Source organism: Magallana gigas, chromosome 9 (genome assembly GCF_963853765.1).
Source record: "Magallana gigas chromosome 9, xbMagGiga1.1, whole genome shotgun sequence".
Classification (NCBI taxonomy): Eukaryota; Metazoa; Mollusca; class Bivalvia; order Ostreida; family Ostreidae; genus Magallana; species Magallana gigas.
The window spans coordinates 49,420,666-49,441,618 of NC_088861.1; the positions used below are offsets into that span (position 1 = coordinate 49,420,666).

Sequence of the window (20,953 nt, forward strand, 5' to 3'; positions counted from 1 at the left end):
GCACTTGAAAAGATCAAGGAGTTAAATATATGCTATTTGTAAATGTAGAATCACTATTTGCAATATATTTCGAGCAGAAAATTATATGCAATCTGTGTTTAAGTATTTATACAACATTTTTTAAAAGTTTGTCTAAGAAATACTCTAACATTACTATAAACAACCTTAGGAAGTAAAGATCGTGAAATGTGTGTACTCATTTATCTCTCTTTTGTTGTGTATTATTATCATTAGTTATTTGTAGCAGTCCTTCTTAAGATGTACCCATCCATGTAACTGAATAAAAAAAAAATATACTAGTAAATTCACTCACGTGCTTTACACATGTCACCTTTATAATCTGTATCACATCCAGTTAAACATGTTCCATTAATTTTGGAACACTGTTTGACGTCAAGACAATGTCCACATGTCTCATTGCAGTCTCCTCCATATGAACCTTCATCACAAGCTGAAATCAATTTTAATATGAATAGTGATATGGGCACATAAGGCTTAAAGTGGCATAGTTTTATTAATTTTTATGTTTTTGTTATCAATGTCTCGAAAGAATAATTTGAGCACTTCAAATGCTTGACCTAACGTCAACTAAAAGCTTGATATTGATCCTTTTTGTAATAAACAAAGCAATGTCTTTGTTTTTATTATCTTTGGTGGTATCTTTAAATCAAATGTTTTGAAAAAAAACTCTCTAAATTCTAATTTTAAGGAGCTTTTAAAGGAATTTTGATATTTTACTAATCTATTTTCTATGATAATAAAATCATGATAAACATGCAGAAATTTCTGTAAAACCTTCTTGACAATAGCCTCCTTTCCAACCTGGGAGACATCTGGAATTACAGGAACCATTGACATGGTTACAGCCTAGGCATGTCTCGCTACATTTCCCTGAGCAATGTTGTCCAAAATATCCACTATGACAAGCTGAAAGAAATAAATTAAAAAAACGTGTGGGCAAAATACATATTATTTTCTTTTATACAGTCATGATTATTTATATGTTGGCGGTTATTTATTGGCCAAAATCAAATGAATACATCCATTGGCCGTCCGGTCATGTGTCTATTTATCTGATAAAAACTTTCTGCAGTATACAACTACGAGGGTTGTCCCAAAATCAATGTTTGTAAGTAATTCGAAGACATAAAGATATAAAACGTGTGCCACTAAGAACTACTTACGCCGTTTACACAGTACACCTTCATAACCAGCATCACATCCAGTCAAACATGTCCCATTGATATTGGAACACTGACTTACTTCATGACAGTGTCCACAAGACTCCCTGCAGTCAACACCATACAGTCCTTTTTCACAAGCTAAAACAATTTGATGATGATTAGCAATTCTATTTGTGACATTGGTATTGTAAAACTAGATATATTTGTCAAACATTTTTATCTACCATAAACTTTAAAAAAAAACATTTGTTGTACACGTTTAATTTGTGTAGTATGTTTAAACTTTTTTTACTTTTTTTAACAACATAAACGTGTAAAATCAAAATCTAAAAAAATTGTTTGGTTGCACAGTTTGTTTAATGTATACTGTTCTAACTTTCTTTTTGTTTTCTCTAACAATAGTGCTCAATAATTCAATACTTACGCATTAACATAGTTAAATACTTAAAATACATAATACACAACACGCTTTACTAACGTTGCTGGCAGTAACCTAGGCTGTATCCTGGTTCACACCCATATACACATGTTCCGTCCACATGGTGGCATTTTGTCTTGTTTTTGCAGCGCCCACAGTCACGAATACATTTATCTCCGTATTTCCCTTCTTTACATTCTGTTATGACGAAATTTTCATGCGTCATGGCGTTATTTAAATGGGCAACTGTCTATAATATGCCTAACTCTGTGTTATCTTTAAACGACCAGCACAAAGCTGTGAATTGATATAAATAGTACCAATATCAGTCACAACCATAGTTTTAGGCAACAAAAAATACACTCTCAGTCATCGTGTTCATTGATTAAAAAAACTTCTTGGAAACAAAAACTTTTTCTGATCCCAACGGTTACTTTTAATTTTCATGGAAAATATATTAGTTAATAATCATTTGACAATAAATCATTATCCTAATTTGCTAGATACTTATTTGGAATGTTAACGATGACGTAATTTTCAGCTGGAAAATAATAACGAATCATTATGCTTAAGCAATGGCAGAAATATATTCTTAAGCATATACTAAGACAACATTCTTTCCTTATTCCATTGTCTCGTGCAAATGAATTTTTAAAAGAAAAATTTCACTTTTTATCAGAAGCTCTCCTATAGGTAATCTTAATTCTATAAATATTCCTGATAAAAAAATATTGAATGAATCACTCAACAACAGTAACATTTTTTGTATATGACAATTTACCTTGCTCACAGAAGTCCCCGACCCATCCAGGCTGACAGCCAGACTCATATAGACCAGTAACATGGTTACAGCCTTTACAAGAACTTTTGCATTTTCTAGTACAATCTTGTCCAAAATATCCAGCTGAACAAGCTAAAATGCCGAAAAAAATTGTGTTCAATAAAAAAGCGACACTTTTTATGATGCTCATTACATCTTTTGTAGAAATCAACACCAAATAGATTTCAAGAAGTTTGAAACATGTATCAAATAAAGTTTCAGCACATCGGCACAGCGCTATCAAGATGCATTCATCTTGTATTCATTGATTTGATTGCAGAGGGCATATGATCCTGCACTTGTATCCTTTATTTAAATATAAACCTTTTGACGGAAGTAAAATAATATTAACTTAAATAATTAGTTATTATGCATGCGTTTCAACAAAACCAACTAACTTAGATCTCATCTTAAGCTGACATCGTGTATGATTGACTTCTTAATTCAGTACTTCTCAAGTGAATTCATTATCTCAATAGAAACAAGACTTTGACCCATGCTTGCATGGGATGACATTGCATACGATATCAGACATTTACGAAATAGATATCGACACACCCGTATTCTTGACATTTACATAAAGAAGCTATATGCCTTCAACAATGCTTTTAATTTCACTACACTTTGCCTAGTTAGAATAATCTAACTATCTCGGAACAGGCCTTCACCACAGTTAAATTACCTCCCATATACCCGTAATGTAGCAGAAAACTGCAGAATCTCTCCGAAACGATTTTGGAGAATATTTTTGAAGTTGTATTAAAAATAACAGTCACATTATTTATAAAAAACCATTTTGAGGCTGTAAATTCCTTTCATCTAAAAATTAATTCACATCATTGAAGAATTCAACAATTTTTCATTAACGTTTTTACTTGCTTAAAATTTACACACCATGTTGACATTCGGACCTCCCGGGGTTTTTCATAGTAATTGAAACGTGTAAGAGTTATTTCCAGTATTTTCTTTGATGAACAGAATAAATAGCAAATTTCTAATGAAAATTTACACGTATTTGTATTATCGTTTCTGAGTTTATCCATGCAAATGTGATATTGTGAAAACATAAACTAAAATGCCTTTCATGATATAGGGTGGATCCAATGTGCATGCGCAAGATAATTAGATTCTAAAAAATTCAGATAGTTTCCGGAATTTTTGAGCAATTTTCGTTGATTATCAATTAACTAAGCTTGATTGAATAAAAATAAAAACATATTGTTTTGCCTCGGACTAGAAAGTCGCGACGTCATTGGATGAAACGCGTCACGTGGGTGCCTTACAAATTTCTTTAAAAGGCAAGCGTCAAAATTTATAGCGCAACATGGCGGACGTAACGTTATTTGAACTGATTTTCTACACAAACGTTTGCTTACATATCAAACTTTAGGTCCTCGACAAAACAAAACACTTATTAGGTTTGTTACTGACTGTTTAAAGAAATTTGTGGGGTCGGTAAAGTCCATAGAAGGCTCGGCTCCGCCTCGCCTTCTATGGACTTTACCGACCCCACAAATTTCTTTAAACAGTCAGTAACAAACCTAATAAGTAATATTGGTAATCTTTAAGTAACAATGATGTTTAAAATATGTAAAACAGGATACAATAATTTTCCAGATTTATTAGTATTAAAAGCTGAAACTTCGAGTCTATTATTTTAACATAGTACTGTAGATATCAATTGATGGTGCCGTGAATAATTATATTACCATTTCCACAGCGTTGACCCCTGAACCCGGGTTTACAGCTTTGACAGGTGCCCGTTTCTATGTGACAGTACTGACAGTTAGCGTCTGGACAGGGAATGGAACAGTGAGATCCGTAAAATCCTGTTTTAGGACAACCTTAAGACAATGATAAAAATTGGCAAGTTAGATTATTGTAAAAATTGTATCAAATGATGAACAAGAGGCCCAATGACCACAGGAGCAAAACTCAGATAAGGTGATAAAACGATACTTTGAATTAAAGAAAATTAATTTGTGAACACATTCAAAGTTCTTCATTCCGGACTGTTTTAATTGGCTATGACAATTCTTCCTTTAAATTTATACAAGATTTCATATTACATATAGGTAAGCATATAGGTAAGTACTCTTATATCCAAGTTGTTAAGCTGCCTTTTTGGTTATTACGTTCTTATTAATCGGTTATGGTTTCCATAAACGTTAATTTGGTTAGCATAAGTTTAATTACAAACTAATGTTTCTTATTAACACAACGCAAATAAATTACATAAAAATTGTATGTGAATTAAAATACTTTACAATCTTCTATTTCGATAGCTAAATCTTGACCATTGCTATAACTTTTTTTTTAAACTATTGATCACGTACCATAAACTTCAACTTCGCAGAGGTTACTGTAAACATTGAGGGTGAAGCCTCGGCGGTAAGTATTTCGTCTCTCGTTGTAGTAGATGACGTATTGTCCATGTGCATGACAGGTGGCGGTGAAGACGGCAGGGAGGGTATATATTGTGAAGTGGTTGTCCTTGAAACATAGAGTCCCCTGATGCATGTCTGTAGTTTTTGAGACGTATAAAGAGAATCCAAGATAGAAGTTGGCATATGTTCTCTGGAAATCTGCATTTTGAAACAACAATAATAATATCGTAGTAAATTAAATAAAAACAGGAATGTCTTGCAAAAGATTCTTTACTTTGAGTCTCTCTGTTTGTCGTTAAAACCCACAATAATAAAAATAAATCGAATTGACTAGTTTTCAATCTGAAATTGTCAACAAAAATAACATCGATTTCATATTTGTATTCATGGAAAAAAGGACATTAATCTTTACATATGTCTAACAGGAGAGTGGACAACCTGGTTTTTACTCCTATAAAATTAGATTAAAAATCAATAAAACATCAATAATTTTTGGAAAATAAAAACGGACTATACATATCCGTAATCAAAACCTCAAATACTATATCATGTACGAGGGCTTTCCAAAAAGTTTATAGATTGATATTGGATACCGAAATGTTTGTCATAAAACACAAAAATCAAACTTGAGTTGTTTTGAATGCTTCTCCCTAAAATCAAACAAACTGGTTTCTGCATTAAAAGGGTCCCAGAGGTTATGCACCTCCGAGAGTAGATATTGTCTTAACTTCATAGAATTCCTTTAAGTTATGATTATTTACTGGTTTTCTTTAAAAAGTTGTCAAAACTTCATAATCTTCAATAGAGATGCAAGTAGCATTGTGTTCGTCATCTTCATGCGTCAGCTTGTGTCGACTTGGCTAAACATTGATAGAAACGATACAATTGATGGATAAAACAGGAAAGCATCGTGATATTTCGAGATCACTAATCCACAAGCGGCACAAACTATTTTTAATGGAGCGTGGGGTTATACGGCTGGCGAATCGAATAAATGCGGTTTATTACTCTAAGGTAACCGAAGGACTACGAAGTTATAAAAACGTCATTAAAATTTAACGTCAGCTTGGGTTGTGCAGCCTGTAAAGGCAATGTACATGTATATATAATACTTTCATGAAAATAACGTAGTTATGTTGAATGACATAACATGTGTCTACGAACCTTTTAGACAACCCTCGTAGATATACAACAGTATATATTGTTAAAAATGTTATGAAATATTAAAAAAAAAAATCAATTTGCTTTTGTCTAATAATTTTGTATTTTTCTATTCAAATCTTAAACATGTAAAATTACGTAACACAATCACCAATAGTTGAAATGTTTGATTCTGTCACTTAGGGGATAATGTTTTTCCCCGTTCAAACTTTTTGGCACATTTATTAGATGTAAAGTTATTTCTATGGGCTATATTCACAATGATATCATTCATTGTAACTATCTCTAATTATTTACTTTAAACTAATTGAAACCAAGCTTTGCTTAGACGAGCCCACTATTGGTCTTGATCTTTCGTTTCTATTTTTATTAAAGTGAGAATTTAAGTAAGCTTGTATAATTGAGAAAAAAAAAATTAAAATTTAGTTTATGCATTCACTTTTACATATGGCATTGATTATATTGTCTCTTTCATAAAAACAATCATTTGAAGGACAACCGCCGTACAGCGTAATAATAATTAGAGGTAATTTAAACAAATAGAAAATACAACAACATTTTTTCTCGTGTACAAGTTGTATAATTTTTAAGTCTTCTAACATTTGTTTTTACTTTTACCTAACATGGTAGCATTGTTTGTCAGGAAGTATATGGTGATGTGATGGATGCTGTGGGTGCTTGTAAGGTTGACCCACCAGGTGGCGGTTTGTTTGTAATCAGCCGATACAGCACATTGACCTCCCCACAAATTCAGGTCAGATTTACGTCCGTCTACAGCGTTACTGGCGTCGCATCTATCGTCGCCTGATCTGTATGGGTACAGTTGATGTGCTGGTTTGTTTAGAGCAACATTAACTGTAAATTCAAATAAAGTATTATCATATTTTTTTAACTTCCTGTTGCATGTGCGTTTCTGTCAGAACTTTAGTATTTGAATTTAATTTGATAACTATATATCCCCTAATTTGTTTGATATAAAAATCAGTTAAATTAAGACAGTGAGATTTGTTAAACAGAAAACTATAAAAAATTACCCCAACCACCTAAAAAAAAAAATGGAAATTAACGCACCAATCTGTAACCCACATCAGTACATTAACATCAATATACATGTATTGGCACTGATCAGATATATTATATGGTCGAGTTCTTTAAAAAAATGTATATTTTTTTTTTTTTTTTCTTTATATGGACCACTGCGGTTATTGAGATAAAAAGCAGAATTTAAAAAAAACTAAACCTTTCAGTGATTTTGGTTAAAACTGCAGAATGTTAAAATAAATTTAAAATAATGTTGATCACTAATATGAACTACATTATAAAATACACACTTATGTTGCTTGACATTTCAATTTCTGTATAATATTATATGATGGAAGTACCGAAATGCCATTTCTTAAACGTTTCTTAGCTAATATTTGTCGATCTTTAATAAATCGAGAGGGCTGGAGAGTCGTATATGTTAAAACTAAACTTCTTTAAAAAGACATGTTGCATGATAAAATAGAAACAAATATCGAATTCAAAAGGTTTTACATATGGAATTTTTCTATACTTAATGATAATTTCTAGCAATACAACTCATATATAAAACCAATCTAATGGATAATTTGTTGATTACCCAGCCTTCTCAAACCACACTTATTTAACTATATTAATCTAAAAAATATATTACCAAAACCGTTTGTGATTTCCAAAAATCCGAAGAACACGCACATCAAAGCCATGACTAGAACAAAGCATGCAAGGACTGAAGTTGTATTACTATACAAAATTAACAGGATTTTAGCTCACTTCCGTCATTATACAGGAAACAATTCCATCTTGATACACTTTTTAACATGTATTACATCAATGTACTATAACATATCATATTGTTTCTTAGTTTTGAAAAAAAAATGTTTCAAGCATTTTTGCAAGTGCAATATATCAGCTTTTGATATTTTAAGCCAATATTTTGTGTATATTTTTTATCTTTAAATACATTAAGTTGAATGATATGGGCCATTTCGCCGTTCTGTATGAAGAGCAATGACGGTGACACTTTTTGTATAAGTAAATATATTTGTATTTTCCATAAAAGGTTATAGAAGTGTTGCTATGTTCGGTTTACGATTAAAAATTAGCAATGAAAAATTGAATAACACACATTTGTGAAGCATTTTTGGTCACTCTGATAACTCCTTATAGCTTTATTGGTTAAGGAGAGGGCACTAAGTGGTCAACAAGTTAGCCATAGGATCTACCTCGATCTTTCTTTCTTTCTTTTAAGTTTACACGATCGTCAAGTACAAAAGATAAAATCCATGTTAGTTTTGATCTATGAATATTTCTATATCGCTATTCAGCCGTCTTCTTATGGAGATCTATAAAGTATAAATAGGGCCACGACTTCTCATTTCCTTTACATTAAAATTTTAAGGTAGATATTTTGTTCACCATCCAACCACCTTAATTTTAAATTGCTAAATTTAATAGTTTTCCTTACTATGTTATCTTCAAACGAATTTTCATTTACCTGGGCGGTAACTGACTCCTGAAACATAAAAACCAAATTCGATGCAAATATAATTAATGGTCTTAAGTGTTACCTACGGAAGCTCATTGAGGCCAGCTTAACAGAAACAATAATTTCTTTTTCGTTTAAGCGTTAAATCGCAATCTTTTGCGTTAAATCGCAATAAGTTTTGCGTTTAAACGCAAAAAAATGCGATTAAACGCAATAGCTATTGCGTTTAAACGCGAGGAACTTTAAAGAAGAATATTAGCATTGCGTCAAAAAGCAATATTTTTTGCGTTTGAACGCAAAAATTTTGCGATCAAACGCAATACTTTACGTTTAAACACAAATCTTTGCGTTTAAACGCAAAACTTTGCGTTTAAACGTAATCCACTTTACGTTTAATCGCAATACTTTTTGCGTTTTATCACAGTCTTTTGCGTTTAAACGCAAAATACATTGCGAATAAACGCAAAACATTGCATTAAAACGCAATAAATATTGCGATTTAACGCAATATAAATTTATTTATTTACTGAACTGGCCTTAATAAGCTTCTGTACTTACCTGTAGCAGTTATTATTATTTCCTTGATACTTAATATGTTTGCTGCATGTCTGTCGCTCCTAGTTTGCAATAAAAAAATGGATTTATGCTTTGGGAACTACAGTTTCTTACCTGTTAAATGTTGCAATTCAAAGCGTAAAACACTTGTGTCATTGTTGTTCTTATCAATCTTATTCGTACACATTCTGTATAATATTTGATTCCAGAAAACTCTTCAGACATTTTACTCCTTACTTAATCTGGCTCTGATATTCTTTAAATCACTAATACCAGCCCCGCAACGTGAAGTAGTGTAGGTTGTTTATATGTAAAATAGGCGACTCTCGATCTGGACGTGACATACTTCATTTTTCGAAGTCAGTCAACGTGATTTAGAGAAAGCCTGAGTTAAGTTAAGCAACGGCATCAGTAGTACATTGTCTGAGAGATTTAGTAATTCACAACACTCTTTAGAACTCGTGTGGTGATAAAGTTGAACTGCCGAAAACAAACGCAAGTTTTTGTGTGCCGTAAATTGCAACATTTTGACACATAAGGAAATGTAGTTATCAGATCGTTCATGTCACTTTTTTTGCAGTCGGGAGCTACAACCCTGCAGCCATTAATACATCTATATCCATGGTTATTTTCGCAAATTCCATATGTACTTTATTTACATAATAAGATAAAATAAAATCGTCAATAAAGTCATGGTATCTTTGCATCTGTCTCATGTGCATAATTCAAAAGTCTAATTTATTTGATATGACAAACAACAACCATCTGTAACGGCCTTTGTTGTTGATGTGTATCATATAAAAAAAGATACTAAAGGAAATAGTTTTCATTTCTGAATATCAATCGTATATTTATAATATAAGGATGCTTATAATTTTATAATTTATAGTTAATATAATGTAAATACTTTAAAAAGTTTTGATTTTATCTTACTTATGAAGAGTTATGATTTTCTCTTGCGTTTCTATCTAAACCCGGAAATAAATCATTGAATTTAAAAGGCTAATAAACAAGTGAGTGCTTGAGAGTAATACATTACATTATCGCACATCTACTTATTCAAATTACTTTTTAATTTGATAAATAGACAATAAACAAAAGAAACGGATCTACGATATTGATTAAAATTGGTACTTATGAATTAACATCTGTCTCTACATGACCATAGTTAGAATATAACATTTTCATGAAAACTCACGGAGTTGAATGTTACAGACCGTGTGTCTCGCACGATTCAAAAATTGTACTGCGGAAATTCATTCATTGTTAAATATCGTTGTTGAATTTGTAATGTCGGGACTATTTTGCGGAATGTTGGAATTAAAGATTGTTCGTGTAATTAATTCTTACTTCGTCCTTAAGGTCAATTGAGAAATTTTTTATACAATAGGTAAAAGTTAAAAACTTTTAGTGAAAACAGACTTTAAAACATTCTAGAACTGTATCTATGTGTGTTTCAAACAAAAATAGGCATTGTGTTTATAAAAATTCACATATTCATATAAGGGGTCTTCTATTGAAGTTTCAATAAATGATTAATGTTCACCAGACTTAAAAGTGAAGAAAAGCAATTAGTGAATTTTGATGTGAAAAGCTTATATATGTATTGCTGTGTTTTTTTTCTCATGTGAAAATATTGATTGTCTGGGTGTTGGGATGTGTACTTGTTATGTCATGAAAATGACAGCTGTCATGTTGTCGATGGGAATCGGCATTAATGTCAGAGAAAATCGAGATTTTGTAGGATTATTCAGAAAGAGTATGTCCCGATCTAAGATGCAAAGGGACAAAGCCTCCCACCCCGTAAGTATTTTTAGGGCATTGGGAGTAGTGACTTAAGTTGGCTATCAGCAATTACATCTTAATGAATGGGTGCCATGTAGGAGGAAGTCAGACATGAGGACCCAAAAACGTAGAGTCCAGGAACGGTGTAGTTAATGCGCACTTAATGTGAGGTAGTTGAGGGGAAAAGACTAGTTAATTTACCCCGGACTTATCAGTTTTATGGGAGGATATATGAGCGCAGATACCAACCCAACAGTGCCCCAGGAACACCAGAAGGAGAATATGTCGCTAATGATGCGTTTACTCTGATGAATTCAATGACTAATACAGCTACTACCCAGACTGGACTTAAAGCGACAGGAAGTGCTCTAATGGAAGGAGATTAAAAATAATTTTCAAATAATCTGAAGCCTTCATGTAACATTGTAGTTCTCATTGTTGGGCAGAAGATTATAAACAGGTTAAATCTATATTTAAATTTTGAAATTTAAACTCATTTTGGGAAGTCTATGTTTGCCCTAGGTGTCAGACTTTAGTGGCTTAGAATATACGATCTGAGGATAATTGTATAGTAATCTTAAAATTTTAGCTTTGTAGTTCTTGAAAAGAAGATCTTTAAAAACATTTTCCTGTATATTTTAGCATTACACTTTAAACCTCGAAAAACTTTAAACCTCTCTTAGAACCGCAGTACTGGTCTTTGGGTCACCATTTTAACAATTAAGAATATGAGGAAAACATGTACCAGTCAACAGGATTATGAAAAAAAAAATTCGACTTCCTCGAAAGTTCATACTAACAGTACAGGTTAATTTCAAAGAAGAACATTTAATCCAAGCTAAAAAAAATATACAGAAAATTAACTTACCGTACGTTTATGGTAAATATGAACCTAAGTGTGTTTATTTAAGCATCGAATGTGAAGTTTCGCATGTCATCGGTCCTTTAACACGCAAAGGATGTGCAGACAAATTATCATACCACGATTATGCGCGGTATTCAATTTGTCTGCACAGTCTTTTTGTGTTAAAGAAGCGTACTGAAGCTTTTGTAGTAAACTAAAGCTGATGTTCATTTATATGGTCTTTTAAAATTTGATTATGATTACTTGAAGTTCCCATTTCATACAATGCTAAACGAACTATCATAAATGATCTTTTTAGATACCAGTTTGTTTCCTTTTACCGTCAGTATACGACTGTATCTTAAGCTGAACTCTTTACATTTGCATCATTGTCATCAACTCTTAAACATTCATTGCAAATCTAATCTCTACTAAATTATAAATAGGACCATTACAAAACTTCCTTATGCTCAATACTTGATATATTCGATAGTAATTTCATAGGATTAAAGATTCGGATACCGATATAACATTAGATTTTAAATAGTCAAATCCGGATTATGAATAATTTTCGAATCTTCCGTTGTTTATTAAGTGAAGAAGTTAACTTCCTGTTGGTAAACAATGACCCTTAGTTTTTTCTTTTTTCAAGGAGATTTAGCGTATAATTATAATTTTGTTCAATATCAAAACTAATGCTCTTTCATTAAATGAGGACGCAAATAGCAATAAATAAAGTTCTACACTAGGCCTGGAGATGTAAGTATGTAAATAATCGTCTATTTGAGTGTCACGTTCTCCAATATTACAAGTAAAATTTCATATAGTTACAATACATAAAATATTGGCACCCTGCCTTAAAAGACATGTGAGACACTAAAAATAGCACAGGTTATTCCCCTTTGCATAAAAAGTACAACATACAGCAAAACAATATAATATCTGCATATTTCCTTCCTTTATTCATTTAAACAAGTGTTTTGGCTAAAATGTCTTGTACAATTGGGTTATTCATTAAAAAGTATAACTTTTTCATTAAAATCTTCAAAGTTTACTTCAATGTTTTAAGACTTTGCAAATAAATCAAAGCGCAAATCACTGTAAAATTCACAATGTTTTAAAAAGTGTTTTCATCCTCTAGAAAATTATTGGCACAAAATTTTCATGTTCTAAAATCAATGGAGTTACAGGCTTGGTTTGGCCAACTTCTTTTAGATTTACAAATCTTTAATGAAAGAAAGGGTTCAACTGTATATATATATATATTTTTTAAATTCACTATATTATCTGAACAAGAACGCGTGTGCAACAAACCCAAATTTATTATTTTAATATGATTTAAAAACAAATTTTTAACACAAATTTTTCTTAACATTTAAATATACCATTAACTTGTTTAGTCACAAAGTATTTTGAATAATAAAATCAACATATTGCGAATGCCATAAAAAGATTTCATAAAAACCATCACAAAGGTGATTTGTTTTTATTTTCTTTGAGAACATTATTAATAAAACATTTGACACACTATAATAACCAAATTGAAAATAATATATGAATAAACAAAAATATCAAATTCATTACTATTCTTAAATTTATATTAAATAGTTTGCCTAATAAAAAAACTTTGCTATACAACATATAATTATAAATGAATCTGCTAAGCTTCATGAAAGAATACATGAACTACACTTGCTTGTTTAAAAATCAGCCTGATTTTTCCTTTGCTACGATTAGCTTCTGAGTCTCGATATCGTAAGATAAATGTGCTTGACCAGTGTGTGTTTCATCGTTTTGGTTCGTCATTTATCAGCACTTATTGATATTTCACAAGATGACTGGAATTGAAATATCAAGCTCCTGTCGTCCTGACCAATGAACAGTATTATTTTCCTTATAGTGCAAATGCTGACATGGGGCATGTTAACATGATTATCAGAAACTTGAATATACTTTTTGTTCTAAATTTTATACAAAGATGTTTGTTACCACTATCTTGTAATAAGAACAACTAGTAGTAGGAATTATGAAAAACATGAACGTATTATTGATTGATTGAGATATTGAAAGTAAAGTATTTCGTGGAAAAAAGAAACTATTGTATGCGTGTTAACAGATTTTATCATAATGAATAAGTGGATTAGATTCAAGTTAATGTTTATCACCACCTATGTTTATTTACCTTGATAACTGCCCTGTTTAAATTTAAGCAAGGTAAATATAACTTACCGATGATGTCGTACTTTGCGGTTGAGTTGTTTATTCAATTTCTAGGCTAAAAAGAAGTAACATCTTATGGTAAGTATTTGAATTATTCATTTTTCACGTCATCTGAGTCACTGAAATAAAAATGTTCTACAATAGTGTCCGTCGTCTGTAAACGACGATTTAAACTTGGGAGATTGTTCAGCTACTTTTTCTTTCTTTTTCTTTGCTGTCCACACTTGGTCAATGTTTGTTGTGCGTATTGTTTCGTTAACAAGTTAAGTCGGGCGTTAACAACAGAGGGCTTTTTCAACTTCTTCTTTGACCATACGATTATAATACCAGTCCGATACAATTAGGATTTTAACCGTCATTGGTTGATGGAAGGACAATTGTTTTTATAATAATTTGCTTTTTAACTTTTAGTTAATCTGGTTCACGACCAAGGATTACGCGGAGGGGCGACGATGAGTTCAGTTCCGGCCAATCCGGTCTGGTCCGCCGCTAAGGCAATATATGGGGATACATACCAGAACTACACGGCCAATTCTTGTGCTATATCCGATATCTCTCACCAGAACAACTCGGCCTGGTGGTAGGTGTCGTTAACCCGCTGAATGACCCCAAACACCTGGTGTATTACCACGACGCTCTGTCCGGGTGTCCGGCATCGGTGATGAATATTACAGTCAACATGGTGACACAAGGGGTGGTGTTTATGACAGTAAATATGGTGTTGGATGGGGTCGTGAATGTTTGAATAAATGTAAAAACCGACACTGTGACGCTTTCAATGGCTCCTGTATACACGGGTGTACTGATCCTAATGCTTTAACTTCTGACTGTATAGGTGAATTATACTGATATATTTAGACAACTTTTCAACAAAAATATAAATCAAATCATAGAAAGGATTATTTAACAAGCTGAATTTTATATTCTGACAGTAAAAACAAAGCCTACAAAATGTATATATATATTTATTTATTGTGCACACGATTTATCGCACATGATTTGGTTTTAACTATTCCTTGTCGTTGCTGTCAATGTTATTCTACAAAAGCCAATCTGTTGGACGTTAACTTGTATGTATGTTAGAAATGCAACGTAAACAATATACTCTGTTTTGTTTTAGTGTGCAGTGACAGGACATACATTTCTAGCGGGATGTGTGTCAGGTGCCCGGGGAGATGTAAGAACGATTCCCTCTGCAATAAGTTGACGGGTCGATGTGACCAGGTATGTGATAAAAACTGGACCGGGCAGTTCTGTGAGAAGGTACTTCATGATAGGAGATAATGAATATATATATAAATATGACGGTTTGGTTTGAAAAGTGCACAATCTACTACACTTAAATTAAACAAAGATCAAACGATGTATAGTTAGCAAAAGGAATAGCATCTTGATAAGTTCTGTATGCTTTTCTGTCTTTTCATACTCTCTCTCTCTCTCTCTCTCTCTCTCTCTCTCTCTCTCTCTCTCTCTCTCTCTCTTTCTCTCTCTCTCTCTCTCTTTCTCTCTCTCTGTGTTAGCAACAGGAAAAACATCTTGATAGGTTCTGTATGCTTTTTCTGTCTTCATAGCTCTCTCTCTCTCTCTCTCTCTCTCTCTCTCTCTCTCTCTCTCTCTCTCTCTCTCTCTCTCTGCATTTATTTCTTAAGCGCACTAACATGAATAAACGAAAGTTAACAAATATTGATGGCGAAATTCAAATTGGATTCTAGAATGCGTAGACGGATTTTACAACAGAGGCTGTAGTGGGACATGCGGTTCCTGTGTCAATGGTCAATTCTGTGAGAAAATTAATGGACACTGTACAAATGGATGTAAGGCAAATTATCAACAACCGTTGTGTAAAGGTATTTGAAACAATGTGGTGTAATAATGAATCATTATAACAACGGATTTGTTGTATATGTTTTTTGTTTAAAAGTTTGTATGTATGCATTTGACCATTGCCGACATGAATAATACTATGCACAACTTTGGTTTTTATAGCAAAATATACCGATAACGATATATATTTTTAATAAATTTTCTGAACTTTGCTACCGAAATCCCCTTGCAGATATATATTACTGCAAATCAATTGTCCATTTCTATATGTAAAAGGAAATAAATACAGAGGGAAAATTCCTTGTAAATATGACGCTGATGTTCGGGATTTAACAGTTATCTTTCTTTATATTCTATATTGAAAACTCTGAAGCATGTGTTCTAAACATGTACGTTGTACTGTTTATGGACTACAAGTACTGTGTCAAAAATAAATGATCACGTGTTTTATAAAATATATTTTATCATTTATATACAATTAAAGTATTATTTGTAACTTTATATTGCGATTGTACTATTCATGAAAGACAACTTTAGATCAGTTGTGAGAAAGATTGACGAGGCAGCAAAAGATTATTTTACTTTTATAATACAGTAGGTTGGCGTGTTTCTGTGTAGGATTATAGATTTAATATACGATATGTAATGTATTCTCACTTTCCTTAGACTGTGCTCCTGGTTTCTATGGAGACGACTGTCAGGAAGAGTGTGGGAAATGTAAAGATGTCGCAGGCTGCAATTGGACTTCCGGTTTGTGTTCAAATGGCCGCAAAGAACACTGGGTACCACCACTGTGCAAAGGTAAAAAGTTGTGATCATGATAGTTAATGAAAAAACCCTACCATGTCATATTCTATTTCCTTTTTCCTGGCATGCTTTCTTACGAATAAGTTTCCCGCCATGTGCCTACCTGGAAACAGAGAAAATTGGGCACTACCGTCATGCGCAGGCAGAATGCTTGGATATTAGTATCTATTATATGTGGGTTTTTACCTACGTGTATTTCGACGAATGCATATACAATATCACGTTCGTTTGGGATGTATTACCTTAAATGGGGGCATAAATTTACAGTGCAAAATTTGGCAAATTTTATTATAAGGAACATTTGTAATAAATCCTGATGATATTGCAAATTATTTTATTTCGTGGTGGCAAAATGTTTGTGTAATTCATGGGTACATTCACGTAAAATTTCCTCCAAAAATTAATAAATTAAGGCAATAAAGTCATAATTCAATCTATAGGTATTATAGAAAATTACTCCTTAGGAACCAGTAAAAATAAAGCAATCCCCGAAAAATTGGCCCCCACAAATGTTTCTGATTTCACGGTATCCATTAAAAAAACTTTGTTGAACAAGATTTACCGTAAACCTACAGATTAATTAGATTTGAATGTACTGAGGGATCGATTTCCAAAACAGTAGTCATGAAGAAAACTTATCTTCCAGAAAATCTTATATATATGAAGGATTTTTACCCGGATTTACAAAATTTTAGTCAAATGAAATGTTTTTGGGCACTGTTTTTTAAATTCATATAGAATGTTTTATCCGAAATGAGCTATTAGACCTGTTTGGGAGGAAGAAGGTTCAGTTTCCTGCAATATATGCCATAACATTAAACAGTTGTTTAAATCTCATGAAAATACTACTATACCATTTTGAAAACGTAGGTGTCTAAAGTTTTAACTTTTTTTCTGTTTTTAAAAGGTAAAAATGATTTCATTAATAAACCTTATTTCTCAGAATATGCCGAAAATGATGAATAATCGCACATTTTCTGGTTGTTTTTCAAAGAGAAAAATGCATCTAAAGCCGTCACTCACAATGAAATGAATATATTTTATGCAATATCACGTTAATTTAATTGTGGGCGAGGGCTGCACATACTATGTATAGTTTTCTACAAACAAACTACGGAAGAAATTGTGTCTGCTGCTAAGTTTAAAAAAAAATATGAGGAAATGCACTTCTTGTGACATTTGAATCTCTAATCTGGTAATTTGTATACGGTCTGAATGTTCAGGCATTCATGTGCATATAAATGCTGCATTTCCATTTTTTGGTGATATTTTGAAAACTGTAAAACATGGTACAATATAACTGAAAGTGTACCTACTCTTAGTTCCAGGATCTTAAATCCAAAGTCCGATTACCTGAACTCGACACAATCAACTTAAAAACTGCAGATCTATCGCTCTACGGAAAATTGAGGTTGTGGAAAATAAAATTAACCAATGAGTCCAAAACTAGATCAAGTTTTGTGTACGGTGAATTGTAAAGATTAAGGGCGAAAAAAACTGTAGTTCCCGATTGTCAATTCGATTGTTCTCAGATTGGGTGCTACAGATCTGCAGCTATAATCATCTAACTCAAGTGCAGAACGACATTTAATTGACTTTTAACTATGTATTACCTTGATAGCCATTGAATAAGTAAATATTATATATTACAGCACACTATGTGTTAGAGAAGTACACTATGCCAACCATCACATCAGTCATTAAATACTGAAGAATAGACTCTAATAAATGCATATGCTTAATGTTTGCAATGATTCTGGTAAAGGGAATTTCAAATATGTCTTCAAATTGAAAAAAAGAAGATATATGTATTTTCTTTGGCTTACCCATTAGAATGTGAACCTTATAAATACGGTCCTAACTGTGCGTTTGACTGTGGACATTGTAAGGACAACAGACAGTGTACTATGGACACTGGGGACTGTCCAAGTGGATGCATGGAAGGATGGATAGGGAAGCACTGCATCACAGGTAAGTAACGTCAACATTACGGTGGTACGCATCCTGTCATTTGTGTATCAAACTGATTCACTGTTTAACTCTTGATTCACTTTTGTTTAGTTATCCCCAGCGCTGACAAACAAGGAACTGGAAGTAAGTAACAGTAATCGTATCAGCACCCACTTTATTTGTTTCCTAACAACTCCATATAGGATAACAATAATCTGTGTATTTTTGTCTTTTCAGAACATAGTTTTTTTACTCTAGCCGTGGTTTTGTTAGTCCTTTTTACAGTTCTGATAGGTTTTGTGGTATTCCTAATAATTTTTTCGAAGCAATACACGTCCTCACAACATAATGACGAGAGCCCATTGGAGGATTCTGACACATAGGACCAGGAAACGGATACAGAATGCAAAGAAAATCAAGATAACGAGAAAATATTATCAGTTCTTTAGGTTCTAGAAAAAGTAGATTATTCTAAACCCTAAAATAAGCTTTTTCTGACCCCCTCCCCCCAGGTTTTTTTTTTCTTACAATTTTTCTCAACAAGAGCATCTTGGGACGTTGAATATTAGTTATAGTGAAGTGTAAAGACCCCTGTGTATTGTTAGCGATACATGCTAAATTTCCTGTCATAATAATACTCAATTATGGGTACTAACGGTATATATATTAATCATTACATTTTCACATGCATTATACTGATACTATAAAATAAATATTACTATAGTAATATCAAATGCCGGATAACAAATACAATAATTTATGTGGTTTTCATTATTAATGACTAAAAACTTTGTAAAAGATTTAAAAAATGTTTCTCATGTCTATATTATAAAGAAATAAAAACAATCGGATAAATATTGGTATTTTGAATGCAAAGTAAACAACGTTTCAAAAAAGCATTGGTTGTGTTTTAATATTTTTGAATGTTTACCCAAGACTGTCAACGTACTATGTTTGATATGGCGAAAGTATGTTTTGACCCCCACCGTTCATGTTTTGTATAAGATTATCGATGTTCGTAATCAAACCACTTTTCAGTTCACCTGACTCAAAGGTTTATGTGAACTCTTTAAAATAACAATCTCTGGCCTTGTGTGCAAGTTATTTTTCTATTAATTATGTCGACACGCAAGATAAATATGCTGACATGCACGATAGTTATGTCAACATGCAACATAACTATATTGACATGCAAGAAAACTGCAATCAAATAAGTTATAAAAAAAATCTCAAATATCGCCAACATGTGACATCCAAGATGTTAGGTACGCTACCTATTGATGTCAACATGCAACTTATTCATGTTAACATGCAACTTCTTTATGTTGACATGCAACTTATTTATGTCGCCATGCAACTTAGTTATGTTAGCATGCAGGATAAATGTGTTGACATGCAACTTAGTTATGTTGACACACAACTTATAAGTTGCATGTCAACATATTTATCTCGCATGTAATAATGAATAAGTTGCATGTTTACGTATTTATCTTGCATGTGAACATAAGTAAGTTGCATTTTGACATGAATACGTTGCATGTCGACATAAATAAGTTGCATGTCGACATAAATTAGTTGCATGTTGACATAAATAAGTTGCCTGTTAGCATACTTATCTTGCATGTTAACATAAATAAGTTGCATAAAAATGTAGCTTCTACCATTTTGGATGTGAGAGGTGGGCGATATTTGAGATTTTATCTGGTTGCAATTTTCTTGAATGTCAAAATAATTTTGTTGCATGTTGACAAAAGTATGTTGCATGTTGACATATTTATCTTGGATGTCGACATATTGAATAGAAAAATAACTTACACACAATGGGCAAAATTAACAAAATCATATAAGCTAATGCATCTTAGAACTGAAGATATGATGTCTCATCAGCAGATTTCACAGTTTTGTTTTTATAATGTTTTATGTATGTCGGATCAACTTATAAAAAATATAAAGATGTATACTTCTTTAAAATTTAGAAAGTGATACAAGAACTATTGTTCAGGCGAGCTATGTGGCCAAAATGCTATATTTCTACATAGAATTGTAAATCTTTGAGAAAAAAGCAAAGAGAAATGCAGTTCAATGTAATCAAACTTTGTATTTTAAGGAAAAAATATTTTCGTGTTTTACTTGAAATAAGTTATATCAGGATATGATTAGATTAAAACAAAATTACAACGTTATTTTTTTTTATAATTTGTATGCTTGGACTATTGTATTAGGTATTCTTTATAATAATTTTAGATACATTGTATCATATAATGTAATATATTTAGAACTAGCTTTTAAATAATAGTTTATTAAAAGGATATAATGATTAATGAAAATATGAGTAAAAATCAACATATCATCTCAATGTGCATTGAATTCTTTTCTTGTACAAACATTATCAAGAGAGATATGGTCTGTAATTGAAAAATGAAAGATGCAATAAGTCGTGTTTCTTTTGTACATGCTATGACAATGAAAGCATATGTAATGTTTGATGT

At 32.1% G+C, this 20,953-nt stretch overlaps 1 protein-coding gene and 1 long non-coding RNA gene across 2 annotated transcripts; one reads left to right on the forward strand and one right to left on the reverse strand.

Annotated features, from left to right (window-relative positions):
• Nucleotides 1-175: 175 nt before the first annotated feature.
• Nucleotides 176-7,724, reverse strand: LOC117691879 (multiple epidermal growth factor-like domains protein 10). Its single transcript, XM_066071973.1, has 9 exons — nucleotides 7,646-7,724; nucleotides 6,666-6,825; nucleotides 4,759-5,007; nucleotides 4,132-4,266; nucleotides 2,384-2,515; nucleotides 1,663-1,800; nucleotides 1,185-1,322; nucleotides 796-927; nucleotides 176-451 (listed from the first exon to the last, which is right to left on the reverse strand). The coding sequence occupies exons 3-9, from the start codon at nucleotides 4,940-4,942 to the stop codon at nucleotides 306-308; spliced, it is 1,005 nt and encodes a 334-aa protein (XP_065928045.1). The 5' UTR covers nucleotides 4,943-5,007; nucleotides 6,666-6,825; nucleotides 7,646-7,724; the 3' UTR covers nucleotides 176-305.
• Nucleotides 7,725-13,807: 6,083 nt separating this feature from the next.
• On the forward strand, nucleotides 13,808-19,000 carry LOC117691902 (uncharacterized). The gene is made up of 8 exons (XR_010709559.1): nucleotides 13,808-13,961; nucleotides 14,295-14,718; nucleotides 15,004-15,146; nucleotides 15,596-15,730; nucleotides 16,374-16,508; nucleotides 18,348-18,485; nucleotides 18,576-18,608; nucleotides 18,702-19,000. It is a non-coding gene; the product is annotated as an uncharacterized lncRNA (long non-coding RNA).
• Nucleotides 19,001-20,953: the final 1,953 nt, after the last annotated feature.

What these genes read in the sequence shown, in the direction of transcription:
- LOC117691879 (XM_066071973.1), bottom strand. Translation starts at nt 4,942, where the DNA reads ATGCATCAGGGGACTCTATGTTTCAAGGACAACCACTTCACAATATAT. An exon ending in GGGTCAACGCTGTGGAAATG is followed by an intron (nt 2,516 to 4,131) that starts GTAATATAATTA and finishes TCGGCATTTTAG; the next exon opens with CTTGTTCAGCTGGATATTTT. An exon ending in CGGGGACTTCTGTGAGCAAG is followed by an intron (nt 1,801 to 2,383) that starts GTAAATTGTCAT and finishes TCGTCATAACAG; the next exon opens with AATGTAAAGAAGGGAAATAC.